Source organism: Calidris pugnax, unplaced genomic scaffold (genome assembly GCF_001431845.1).
Source record: "Calidris pugnax isolate Ruff unplaced genomic scaffold, ASM143184v1 scaffold24, whole genome shotgun sequence".
Taxonomy (NCBI): domain Eukaryota; kingdom Metazoa; phylum Chordata; class Aves; order Charadriiformes; family Scolopacidae; genus Calidris; species Calidris pugnax.
In genome coordinates, this window is record NW_015090922.1 from 24,568,477 (window position 1) to 24,582,118 (window position 13,642).

At 40.4% G+C, this 13,642-nt stretch overlaps 1 protein-coding gene across 1 annotated transcript in view; it reads left to right on the top strand.

Moving 5' to 3' along the window:
* Positions 1–577: 577 nt before the first annotated feature.
* NID1 (nidogen 1) overlaps positions 578–13,642 on the top strand; it is a 45,252-nt gene continuing 32,187 nt past the window's right edge. Inside the window, exons 1-6 of the mRNA XM_014950907.1 lie at positions 578–804; positions 7,112–7,411; positions 8,608–8,837; positions 9,463–9,890; positions 11,037–11,186; positions 12,453–12,704. Of these exons, the coding sequence (XP_014806393.1) occupies positions 601–804; positions 7,112–7,411; positions 8,608–8,837; positions 9,463–9,890; positions 11,037–11,186; positions 12,453–12,704 (1,564 nt within the window). The 5' untranslated portion in view covers positions 578–600. The remainder of the gene's footprint in view (positions 805–7,111; positions 7,412–8,607; positions 8,838–9,462; positions 9,891–11,036; positions 11,187–12,452; positions 12,705–13,642) is intronic.

Here is a 13,642-nt window from a genome sequence, read left to right on the forward strand (position 1 = left end):
TGTGAAACATTCCAGGGTACTTCTTCGTTTTCCCCCCGGTAATAAACACCTGGTGTCGAAGTGATTTCAGAAAACGGCGCAGGGACTCGTGTGTCTGATGCCGGTACTTCGTTCCAGCGCGTTGCCCGTAGCCGCGCTGGTGGGAGATGCTGCACGGAAGAGACCGGGTCCCAGCGCCAGCAGCCCCGCCGGCCCGGGAGGGAGCCGCAGCTGTGAAAGATTTCGCTTCCCCCCGTTCCTCGCCCCACGAGCGACACGCTCTGAGCCCCGAGGCGGTCGGGCCGCGCCGCCCCCCGCTCGGTGCCGGAGCTCACCCCGCTTTGCTCCCCGGTTCCCGGCCAGCGGGGGAAACCACGACCCGGGACAGAATTCCCCCCCTCCTCCGGCTCCGGGCTGCGGGAGCGGGCCCCGGGGGTCCCGGCGGCGGGCGGGGCGGGGCGAGGCGGGGCGGAGCGGTGCCGGGGTCGCCTCGGGGAGGGGGGAAGGCGGCGGGTCCCGCTCGCCCCCCCGCGCAGCCATTGGCCCGGGCTGGCCCGGCCGGCCCCGCTGCCCGCGCTTATAGCGGCGGGACGGCGGCGCCGCGGGTCGGGAGCCGTCGGGATGCGCGCCGCGGAGAGCTGCCCGCGCTGGGCGCTGCTGGCCCTGGCGCTGCCCCTGGCGCTGCCCGCCCAGCGGCTGGCGCTGCTGCCGCACGGGGAGGAGAGCGGCGACGCCGCGCTGGAGGCCGGGGACGATGCGCGCTCGGCGGAGCTGGAACTGAGCACGGCGCTGCGCTTCTACGGCGCCGCCGTGCGCTCCCTCTACGTGAGTGTGGGGCCGGGGAGGGCGCGGGGCCCCGCTCCGGGCGGCCGGAGGGTCGGAAGGGCTGTCTGGGGCTTGTAGCCTCTCGCCCTACCGCTGCCTGGCTTTGGGTGGGTGCGCGGTGGCGCTTGTTGGGTTTCAGCTCGGTTGGGTGAGCGCCGTGGTCAGGGGTCGGTCCAAAGAGCAGAATTGTCCTGGTTGTGTTCAGTCAGATATCAGGCCGCCCTAATTACCTTCTCACGCTGTGGCTGTTGCTGATAACTTTGCGATGCACGCTGTCTGTCGAGGCAATACAACAGACAGCAGCAGCGTAAAGTGAATGTAATTGGTTATCCAGAGTGAACACCATCATCCCCAGGTGTTCTCTGTGCATGTGCAGCTGAGAAACATCCTCGATGTGGTCTATGTTTTGTGTGCTTTGGCATGCCGAAGTCACAACACTGAAGCTATGAGAGTCTAGCCTGACTTGTCCAAGACTTGTACCTCGTAGCACTGGGAGGGCTGTTCTGCCCCTTTAATGTCTTGGGCATTCTCAGATGTTCATTGCTCAAGGGTCTCCTGTGCAGGGGAAATTGGCCTCCAGAGCAATTGCAGGCTTTGAGCTCCAGGCTCCAGACCTCAGCTGTGTGTACATGCCTTGTAGCAGAATCTGCATCCCAGAGTTGTGTGTGCATTTTTAAAACTAGTGGAGGACGTCTGGTATATGAAGGTGGGATTGAAAACAGATTGTCTGGAGCAGAGCTGCTCAAAAGCAGCCAGAAAAAAAATGTTTAATATGGCAGTGTGTGTTCAGAAGGCTGCAAGGGTATTGACTGTTTTATCATTGCCTCTTTTCCCATGAAGCCCCATCTAGGCTGGCAATTGAAGATGCTAACTAGCATATTTAGAAAGGTCTTAGTAGGGAGGGTTCAGTGTGTTCAGTGCATTAATCTGATCAAGTTAAAACCCACCTCCATGTCCAAATAAACCAACATGCACCATGGGTCTAAGATGTAACTTTGGGGACCAATCTACCTGGAGACACTTGGGGAAACTAGACCCCATGTGGCTGCAGTCATTCAAAATTCCATGCAGTTCCCATGTACTTGAGCCCTTTCTATGGGTATTCACTGAAGATTTAACTACATACTATTCACTACATTATGCTGAGTTATACTAGTACTGCCACTTAAGTTGTGCTCTTTTTCATTGTCGACACTGCCCCTACCTAGATAAATCCTGAAATCACATCTGAAATCCAAAATTCTCAGAGATTCGGGTTATGTCTGGGTGTTGTTAACTTAAGCTGGCAATAAAGACAAAGTAATTCACAAGTACGAAGTGGAGTTCAGACTTCAGTTTGACTCTAAGAGTCTTGTCTTCCGTACTCTAAGTTTGGTCACTGATTAGCCATCCCGAGTAAAAAATACACTTTTTGAAGCACAGACATAATCTTGAAAGATAGCCAGCTGTGTATCCAGTCACTGAGAAGCAAAGATAACAAGTAATGTGTCAGATAAGTGACAGAAAGGGGACAGAGTTTTCAAAGAGCAGTAAATTGGTTAATAACAGTAGGTTTATTTAATTTAATGATCTTGTTACTTGCCCATGTGTAAAACAGGAACACTTCTAGTTAGTTTTTGTCCATAAGAATACCCATACAGAGGCTGTTCCAGAATCACTTTTAGAGACATTGCAGTGTGATTTCTCAGTACTAAGGATGGGCAATTTTAATGTAGGCTAAGTCTGATAATGAATGCTATTTCAGTATCAGCCTACATAATATGCAGAGGCTTTTAACTTGCATTTAATCTGTCACAGGTATTGCAAAACAGTACAGACTGTATGAGAGTAGGGAAAGAAGAAGTATATTTGTTAAGGAAAGATATTGAGCAGTCTTAATTGCACCTTCAGAACTCACCGTATTATTGTATATTGGCAGTAAGTCCTTATTAAGGTCTATGATGTTACTCAGTAAGCAGAATTTACTGAAGTATTGCTAGTCAATAGGAAATATTATCAAGCTGATAATATTATCACAATTAACATGTGGTATTGGTGGCAATACATCAAAATACTTCATGGAATTCCTGGATCAGGTTTTGAGTTGTGATGAAACACATTTTTCTGTACGGTTCACCAGGATAATGTGATAACCTTATCTTAATTCTTGAGTGCTTGATTTTTGCAAATTTTGCCTTCGATCAGTTGAAAATTGTGTGAGTTCTCTATTTTTTCCAACAGTTGAGAAACTGAGTTGGCTGAGTTAGAACTCCTTGCCTTTTTATTCATGTGTAGAACTAAGGAACGATTGTTTAGTATCAACTTGTCATAAAAAAAAGTTGTGTTGCCAGGGATTTTTTTCTTTTCATAAAAGAGAGAACTTTTATTTACTATAAGTGGAAACAGACTTTCACATAGTGAAATCTTCAATATGGTGGTTTCCTATGCAAGTTTTATAACGCTGAATCCTACCACTAATCCATACTGATTTATTTGTTTTAATAGTACACTTTTATTAAGGCTTTTTCAGTTTGCACTAGTGCTCACTGGTGCGGAACAGCTAAAGGATTAGGGATTACTTCCTTTTAGGGAAGGAGTCCTTTAAGACAAGCTTGGATCAATTTGTTAATTGTTACTTTTTTTAACTTCCTAAATTAGTAGTAGATCATGTTTATATTAGAAAATTTTGCTGCTTTAAGCCAACTGGCACTTCATTATACAAATGAATTCAACTTTTCTAAATCCTCTTACTCACAAATATTCAAGTCCTCAAAATGCCTACTAACTGAACTGGGGGAAATACCTCATTTGTTAGAAAGTTTAATTTTTGTTATACATATATGGATACACTTTTTCTTTCAACAGAAGTACTTTGTTACTTTGTACTTCCTTCTCCTCACTTGATTTTTCAGGACAGACCTATAATAGCATATGTGTGATTTGTTCTGCTTGAAACCAGGAATGTATGTTAACTATGTGTGTAATCCAGAAGTTTAACATGCTAAAAATACATCTGTGTTAGTTCCCTGTCAAGTTAAATACTGTTATACCCTAAAAGGAAAGATGTACAGTACAGCTGGTCTTTAGACAACGCCCACCTGAAGCCTTTTTTCTTTTTTCCCCCCTTTCTCTTTTAACAAGAATGGTACTTCAATGAAACTCAGTATACACCCTGAATTACTTCTCTTTATTTTGGGGTTCACACTTTAACCTGTGTGTGACTTTAAAAGGAACATAGTAAAGTTAAATCATACTATTCACCATCTTTGTCAATACAAATGTATACTTAAATCGGAAAGCTAAAAACACTTTTTCCATGATGATAGATGTTCTTTCTCTACACTAAAAATCTCTTTGCAAATTAAGCAGTCTGTGTATCTATTTTCATTTTAATGGCTTGCAAATGTTTTCTGCATGATAGAGTACTTGCAATCGAACTTTCCCTCGATGTTTAAAACTGAACTGTCTCATTTGTAAAATGCAAACAAATGAAAATGGGCTTGACTTTTGGCATCTCCTTAATAAAATTACTTGTTGCATTTAAGGTTTTGGCAAGATAGGAAATGAATACTCAGAAGCATGGCCCTAATAGGTGAGAAGAGAAAGGACAAATGTTAGGTCGTTTCTCCTGGAGTCTACTTTGTTCTGTAGCATTAACTAGTCCTGATTGTATTTTCTCTTACTGTTATTTTAATCTCTGCCATAAATGGTGGACCATGCAGCCACAAAGTCTGCGCACACCAAATCTGATGAAGAGCATGGAATTTGTTTAAAATACTTCAAACACCAGTCATCTCTCACAAGAGGATTTAGAGTGGGAGTAGGGGTGCTTGTGTACAAAAAGTATAAGCAAGGAGAAGGGAGGAAAAAACTTTTAATTTACTCTGGATTTATTACTTTAAAGGTGGAGTATGTCTCATTGCCAAAATGTCTTAATGCCCACCATTTTTCCTACTGTAATTTGGTATAGTATTACTGGTGGCTTTTCATTTTTAGTTTTAGCTTTGCTTTATGAGGATATGAAGCACTTTCTAGTGTACAGATGTTATAGAAGTTCTGGGGACCTTTCTGGATGAGACCTCTGTTGCATGTCTGCCTGCAATTGCTACACTGGGATAACCCATGCTATCTTGTTAGTTCTCTATTCCTAAAATTCATAGTTCATCTTAAGATCTGTAGCCACTGTTAAGTCACAAATGATGAGAGGAAAAACAATCACAATTTTCCATATCTCATCCCCCTCTCTAACATGACCTGCATTCCCATCATGCTTGTGCAGATTATATACTGCTTATATATCCTAGATATACATTCATGCATGAAGCCAATTCCCATTTTTTCACATGATCTTACTTCTTTAGTATTTTTTGCGGTAGCAGCTAATGAAATTATACATTTGCAAACAACACAGTCAGCATATGTCAATTTAAAGTAAATTCTGATTCACTGTGTGAAATATTTGCTAAGTTTAGCTAATGGTTTTTGCTAACCATTATCCATTATATACCAGGCTGATTGCCCACTGGCCTGTGGCAGGGGCCATGCTCTGACCCCTTGGTAGCCACAGGAGGGCTCAAGGTATAGGTGTGTGCTGTATATGAAGGAGTGATTTGGAGCATGAGTTCCCATGCAACACTTTTTCTGATTTGCTATACATAGTGCTAGTAATGGTGGTCCAGATTTTAAAAGATATTGCCAAGACATGTATAACGAACACCCCTGACAGGCTTGCACAGCCCACAATTTCTCCGTGTCTTGAAGAATATATTTAGTACTGGCCTCCTTTTTTTTTCCAAATGTATGTAGCAGAAAAGGGGAAGGAAAGTTTGTAGACAATGACAGGAAGTGCATGAATGGGCTGGGGGTCTTCATTCTGAAGAAGAAAATATGTAGGGGGAGAGACTAGGTAGGATTTGACTGTACATCTCAATACAAAAACTAGGGGCCATCAAATTAAGCTGGGAGCCTGAATGAAAACAAATAGGAGAGACTCAGGGTATGAGTCACAGATCTGTGGATTTCCTTTTCAAGGGATTTTGTTGATGCATAAAGTTTATATGTGTTGAAAGGAAGACTTAACAAATATGTGAAGGAGCTCCACTGAGGATGAATAAACAGTCAAACCACAGGGAATCCCTTGAGCTGAAGGTGGTTGGAGGCTGATTGGAGGAGTATGTGCATGTCCCTCTCTTGTTCAGCTGAATCTGTAAGCTACCAGGTATGGTTGGGCACAGGCAACTGGGCTAGATGGCCTTGTGGTCTGAGTCACGGTGGCCACTCTGACCCTCTTCCAAACATTGATAAAGATTGTGTAACATAGTGAACATCTTGACCACGTGAAGAGATCCAGCACAAGTTTGTTTTTCTTGGGCTTGCAAGCATCCCTGTGAGTGAGAGAAGTTCTGTGAGAAACTGTAGTTTTAGTTTTGTAGCTTGTGGTGCCAGTTTTGGGACCTCTGTCCCTTTCTGAGTCATCTGCCTGTGTGGCAGCAGCTCTATAGTGGTGAGTGCCCGGCTGCCTGCAGGTAATCAGATGTGTCCCGTTATCAGATAGTCAAGCACTTGGAAATACACTTGTATGTGTCTGAATCAGACTGGGACACAGACATCTGGAAGAAGGGCTGGGGACAAAAGCTGTGTAAGTCTTGCCTGCTGCTTCTGTGTGCGTGAGTAATCTCTGGTTTGCTAAGGGAGTTTGGCTCTCACACTTGGACATCTACCTCTATGTATATATTTATGCCATTTTTAATCAGAGGTGGTTGGCTGCGGGTCATCATCTCACTGACCAGTTAAATCTCACTGAGCCAGTACATATGCATTTTCAGACCAAGAGTTTCCCTTACGTATGTTAACATTTTTTTTTTTTTTTTTTTTTAAGAAATAGAGACAGTTTTCCATAGGATTCTGTCAGGGCACTCAGCTGTAAAGGTATTTACAGGGTGCCCTGTATCTGCTGTAAAATTCTGACTCCTAGCCTCTATAGCCTCTGGCGTAGGACTTGGAAACCTGTGACGTGGTGGTTATGTATGTCTTTGTTAGAAGGGGCACCAAGTATCTTAAAATTAAATAGCTAAAATCTTTTTCTAGGGAAAAAAGGTTGGTCTAGCCATAAAGTACACTTCTAGTTTTGGGCAACTGAAATTCCATTACACCTGACATTGGATACAAACCAAAAACTTGAAAAAATTCCATTGCTTTACAAATACAAGGCCAACTTTTGATCAATTTCTTTTGGAAATGCAATGACAATATTGTGATCTAGAGCACATAGGTGTGGGAGACAGCCATATGAACAGTATCTATCTTACAATTTCTACCTTTTTATTAGGTTGTCACTAACGGAATTATTGCAGTGAATGAACCTTCAAGTGAAGAAAAATATCTTGGTCAATTCCCAGTCAGTTTTGGAGCTATTGCTCCTTTTATGGCTGACCTGGACACAACTGGTGGACGTGGAAATGTGTATTACAGAGAAGATTCATCCTCAGATGTTTTGCAACTTGCATCAGACTATATCAAAAGAGGTTTTCCTGAGACTACTTTTGATCCCAGCAGTGTTGTCATTGTTACCTGGAAGCTTGTGGCTCCTTATCAGGCACCAGGAGAAGATCATGCTTTGGAAGAAAAGGTGAATGTTAATCAGATCTTTAAGACCTATTGGACACATGTTCAGCTGAAGTGTAACACCAGAACCTGTTGTTTTGAAGGCTTGAATTCCTTTGTATTTAAAGGAGTCCTGTACAGTTAAGAACATATTTTGTTGTTGAAAAGGCTGTAGCAAAATTAAGAGTTTTCAGGGGTTTTACTTTATTTTTATTTTACAGTATGTTATTCGTTCAAAAGAAAATGTTTTAGTCTACATAGTTGATATCTTTGTATTCCCTGAATGTTGTGTGATGTGGTAAGAACCAAAATAGTAGGATATCTTGCCCTGTGTGCAATATAATTCGGTTGGATTGCATTTTTCAACAGAATCTTAAGTCATTTTGATATCAAACTATCTAAAAGCTGGTAGGTTTATGAACTAACAGGAACTTCAGACTGTGAATCCCTTTGGACAGATGACTTTGCATTCACAAAAAGGTCATGCTTTGTAGCTAGTATGGAATGAAGAAGCAGTTAGAGGTTTGTTTTTTTTTTTTTATTACTTGCAAACCATTTCCCTTTTCAAACCACGTTAGGTACTATCCTACAAAGATATGTAATTTTATGCACCATCGTTATCCCAGTTGATGAGCCTGCTCACAATATATAAAGTTGAGAACATTATCACAACTTAGCAAATCTTATTTTGTCAAAGATAATTCTTATGCCTAACCTGACATGACCATTTTGTTCACAGTAATGATTCTGCACTCTGGTAGCAATGAATAGCTGATGTCTTGATGGTTCCTACAGTATGTAGGAGCATTTTTACAGGAAAAGACACTTGCAGCAACATGAAACTTGAATTATTCTTTAAGTATTCTGTTTACAGAATTTTTCTATGTAGCCTAACACATCACTTTTTATTTTAAGGAGATGATTTAGTATCCTATGCATGTTACAGAACTCAGAATTCTTATGTTTTAGGCAGCCTCTCTGACTATTTCCTAACAGATTAATTTACCGTTGATAATGCTTTCTTTTTAGTGTTTATGCATGCTAAAGCTAAAACTGCCTTAGCAAAACATGTTTGCATAATATTGATTTCTCCTAGGAAGTACATGATGCATTATGTGTGATGGAAATGCTGATTTTGACTGTGTGTTTTAAAAAACATTACTCAGTTGTCTATCTTGATTATTTTTCCATGAGTAAATGGATGTTAAATTTTTTCCACAGAGGAACACATTCCAGGCTGTTTTAGCCTCTTCTGACTCCAGTTCCTATGCTATTTTCCTTTATCCAGAAGATAGTTTGCAGTTCTATAGTACATATTCCAAGAATGATGATGGAAGGATTCCTGCTATGGTTGGCTTTAGTCAAGCCTCTACAAACTACTACTTTTGGGAAAAGCCAGGATCCTACAATGTCATTGCTAATGATGAAGACAGCATTAGAAACCTGTACAGGTATGCTTTTTAGTTTGTATAAACTCCTCAAGAAAACATCAAGGAGTTCCATGTTTTTCTTAATTGTAACATGAGCCAATGAGAATAAATAAGATCCCCTTGGCCATTGCATGAGAAATTGCAGAGCCTGCCCCTGATAAATGTCTGCCCTGTTGAGGAATATAAAGACTTAGGTCTAATTTGTCAAAAGTCCATAGTTCCATTGTCACTGGTATGAGCTGCTCTATACTTAGTCCTTCTAAAAATAGGACCACTTAAGACTTTAACTGTTTTTATTTTGAAAGAAGAAGTGAACAAGAAAAAAAGGGAATGAGTTAGAAGGTTCTAGTAAGTGTTAACAAGATCTTTGTGGTTTGAATATCTCCTTCTGTTCCCATCAGTTTGGAGACAAGAAGGCTAGAAATTCTCGAGAAAAATGCTCTGGGAGTGGAGAAAAAATGCTACCCAAACTGTCAGGAGTGTTTTATACCTGAATAAACTGTACCTGTAGATAAGTATGTAGATAAAATAATTTGATAGTTTTGTCTTGATATTTCTCAGTGAGGGATAACACTTTGTAAAGGGTAGAAATAACACACAACTTGTGCTTGATCATTTTGATTTGGTATATGCTTCCCTTTGATAGAAGCAGCAATGCTGGGAAACAAGGTGTCTGGGTGTTTGAGATTGGTAGCTCATCCAACAGTATTGTGCCTGCCAAGATCAGCAATATTTTGGAGAGCCTGGAGTCCAACGAACAAGACCAGGAGATGACTTTAAAACCTTTTATGGCAGACTATGGCTCCACTGAAATAAGACAGCAGTATGTCACCAGTAGTACAGACAGCACAGAAGAGGATCAGCACCACGTTACATATAGTGTTCCTCAGCTAGCTGGAGAAGACTTTCTGACTTCATACCAAGATGTTACAGGAGCACCTTCGACTGAGTCTTTTTACAGTCACCAAGATTTCCCAACAGCAAAAGCTCCACCTCGCCAGTTCCACGTCCAGCAGTTCCCCCCACAGCAACCCCAAGTCATAGATGTGGAAGAATTTGATGAAACTGGTATAGGTAAGGTCTTTTGTACAGCTTGGATGCTTCTATGGTGGATAGGCTGCAAAAAACAGAGGCGTACAAGAAACTGAACTACTAAAAGAATAATCTGTTTCCTTCTCGCTACCTTCATATCTGAAAATCTGGACATATTTAATAAGTTTGTGTTATTCATCGAGGTAGTTAACTTGGATGTCATCTCAGATTCAGATCTCACCAATAAACTAGTGCTTCAGTCAAGTTCTCAGGAGAGCACATTTACATCGCATCTGTGGAAACTGAATCTCTCCTAAGGAGAGCTTCCTATAGGGATAATTGTGTTCCTAAAGTTGGTGCATTCTTAGCAGTAACTGATTTCCCCTTCTCTTTTGCCCAGGCCTGTTGGTAAAGGTATGATCTTAAATTTAATAGCTGCATTAAGTGGCTATTCCTGGCAAAGATTTTATGATCAGTTCTACTGAAACCTATCTTGTTTCCTTTCATAGATAAGTTACTGAATACAGGTGATTTAACAAAGGTTGGGAATTATAACTGTTGTAAAAATTGTTGGCTAGAGTGTCATGGCCTTAAGTTTTACGAGGGTGGGATTAGTGATTCTAACTTCTGAGGAGGTGTTGAAAGAACATTCAAAACAGTGGGACTGACTGCCCAGATGGTATTTGTTTCTTGAAGCTGATGTGAAAACTGCTATCTCCATGACATACAGGGTAAACCAATTAGGATTACAGGGTGCATCAACTAGTGCATGGTCCTGGATACTGTACTGATGAGTTTTGTTCTGAGATTGAGAAGGTTCCTTTTTGCTTTGGTTTGGAAACAAGCACAGGTTACAATCATTGTGCATTTAGTTTCACCAAGCAGTTGATTTGTATTGATTTGTATACTGATTTGTATTGATACAGATCTGTTGAAATCAATAGAATTGAACAGTTTTCTGACATCTGAAGCTCTGATGTTTTCTGGAAAGTAGTAGACTGTTACTTGCATATTGCAAGGTTAGCAAAAATCAATTCCAACTGTTTGTTTTCCTTAAAGAGAAAATAAAAAAAACTAATCAAGTTAGTCTAGAGATATTTGTAAACCAAATCAGGGATATGTGAGTACTATAGTAATTACATGAAGCATAAGTGTTTCGCTTATTTTCTATTTTCTTATTTTCTACAGTGTTTCGCTACAACACAGATGTTCAAGAGACCTGTGCTAACAACCGCCACCAGTGCTCTGTTCATGCTATTTGCAAAGATTATCCCAACGGATTTTGTTGCAGTTGTATTGCTGGTTACAAAGGAAATGGCAGACAATGTGTTGCAGAAGGTAACTTTTTTGAAAATTAAGTACATGTGCAACAATTACTCATTTTTGAATGAGGCAATGTGGTTAAATACTTTTTGCAAGACTTACCTTTCAATACGTCTCAGTGATATTTAAAATAGTGAGCTATACTTTCTGAATTGGTGTGGGTTTTTTTGAATGAAGTAAATTATTTCAGGTGGTCAATTATACACATTATGCATTTTAATGTGACTTTTTAGGAAAAAATAAGCTCTTACGTAACTGACAATTTAATAGATAGTGTAACATCCTGTGTTTATTGCTAGAATTAGTCGTGAAGTTGCAACGTTATAATCTGACTTGGTCCCCACTCTAGAAATGGACAGTTCAAAGGGAGCGAACAAATTAACTCTGATCATCAAACTAAAGAGTGTGGCTCCTCTTTGTCTGACTCTTAAGCTTCTTTACTATAGGGCTAATCTGCCAGATTTTTGTTAGATACCCATTTAAACTTTGTTCCTGTGTAAAATCCATGAAGGAATTTCTTATGTATACACTTGTAATCCTCATAGTGACTTGACTCAAGAGTATAGATGCATTTCAACAACTAAAATAGCTGACTGCAGACTTTGCACTTTATGAGACCGGAAAGCAAAATTTACTAGCTTTCAGTTTGTAAAATTGAATTCTCCAGAGAAACAAAAGAAGGATCTGATGATAATGGAATTTGAATTTGCACATACAAAATCATGTACAGAAGAAGATTAGCAATCCAAAGTAGCTACTTCTGTAAAACATGGACAGCCTTAAAACGGTCAATTGTTTTGAATCAAGAAATAGAATAGGTTAGAATAATAGGTCAATTATTCTAACACCTAATGGTGTTAGCCTTCTAATTGGGAATGAACAAATTTACATTCAGTAGGTTTTAATATGATGCGTGACCTTTGAAAGAAGTTTCTGTGTGCCACTTCCTGCCAGAGGGACTGTAGCAGCTTAGTCTGTTTATGGAGTTATCCTTGCAGACAAAATTGTTAATTAGGATAAAGGGCATCTCTTCAGGCAATTTTGGCCACTTAGTCATCTGTATAATGACAGCACACACACACATGCACGCCTGTGTGTATGTACATAAGCAAATTAACACACTGTTTGTCAGCAGTTTCCTGTCTGTTGAATTCTGTAGGCATTTGTTTGCCATTTATTTCAACACTAATATCTTTGAACATAGTGAACGCTCTGAACACATTCCTTGGAAAGTATGTGAGAACCATCATTTTGTTCTGATGCATTGTACTGATTTGCCAGGTTCTCCTCAGAGGGTCAATGGGAAGGTCAAAGGAAGAATCTTTGTGGGAAATAACCCTGTTCCAGTTACATTTGAGAACACTGATCTCCACTCCTACGTTGTGATGAACCAGGGGCGCGCCTACACTGCTATCAGCACAATCCCAGAGACTCTGGGCTATTCCTTGCTGCCTCTTGCCTCTATTGGAGGTATCATAGGATGGATGTTTGCTGTGGAGCAGCAAGGATATAAAAATGGATTCAGCATTACTGGTAACTTTTAAATTAAAATAATGTTTAAAAACTGTGCTGTGCTTTCCTCTGTCATGCTTATTCTGAGCTGCAAATTGCTTCTTTGTAATCAAACTTCTCACCATTTTTTTTGTTTACAATGTAGAGAGATTGGGCTTTTTAATTTACTGTTGTTGCACAAGTACCTAAGTCTGTTAGAAAGAAGAGTGGCCAGTTCCTGTGCAAGAAAGAGATTTTTAAAAAGAATCTGATTTTTTTGGTACTAGAATGTACAGAACTACTGAAAAAAAGCTGCCCCTGCATCTGCAGGAGGTCTAACATTTTAATTGCCTGATTGTACCAACAGTGCAAAAGAGAAATGAAAATTTGATCTCATGAAGATCTGAAATTCTTAACAGAAGCAATTCCTGCATGAGATGCAAATGATTCTGTTAACTTATTTGAGGGAAACCCCAGTTCACAAATAAAGCTTTTCATGAGAGTCTGAGGCCAAATCTGGTTGGTTGTGCACATGAATTCAAGCTCTAGAGCCAATCTGTTTTAGGAGAACATATGTTTCTTTTTAAAATTTTATCCTTTACAGCCCTGTACTATGAATTTAGTTGAACATAACTATTTGTTTTTGGGTTTTCTTGGATTTCATGTGTTTGAAGTTTGTTCTGGAATTTGCAATGTGTTTCACTTGGTTTTGATTAGGGAACACATGTACTTGATTTTTTTTCCTTTTTTTTTTTTTTTTTTTATTTTTTTTTTTTCCTTGTTTTGCCTAGAAGTAGAAAAAATGTTATAACAAGGGGTGGTTTAGTGCACAGAGTGTGTGTTGACAGTTCCTTGTGATGCTGTGAGCGTAGATGTCATGCGATAAAGAGATTTCAGAGTGGGATCAGCACATTCCACTTAGGAAGGCTCTGAGAGTGGCAGCTAAACTGTGTCAAATCTACAATCCCCCTCACCTCGTC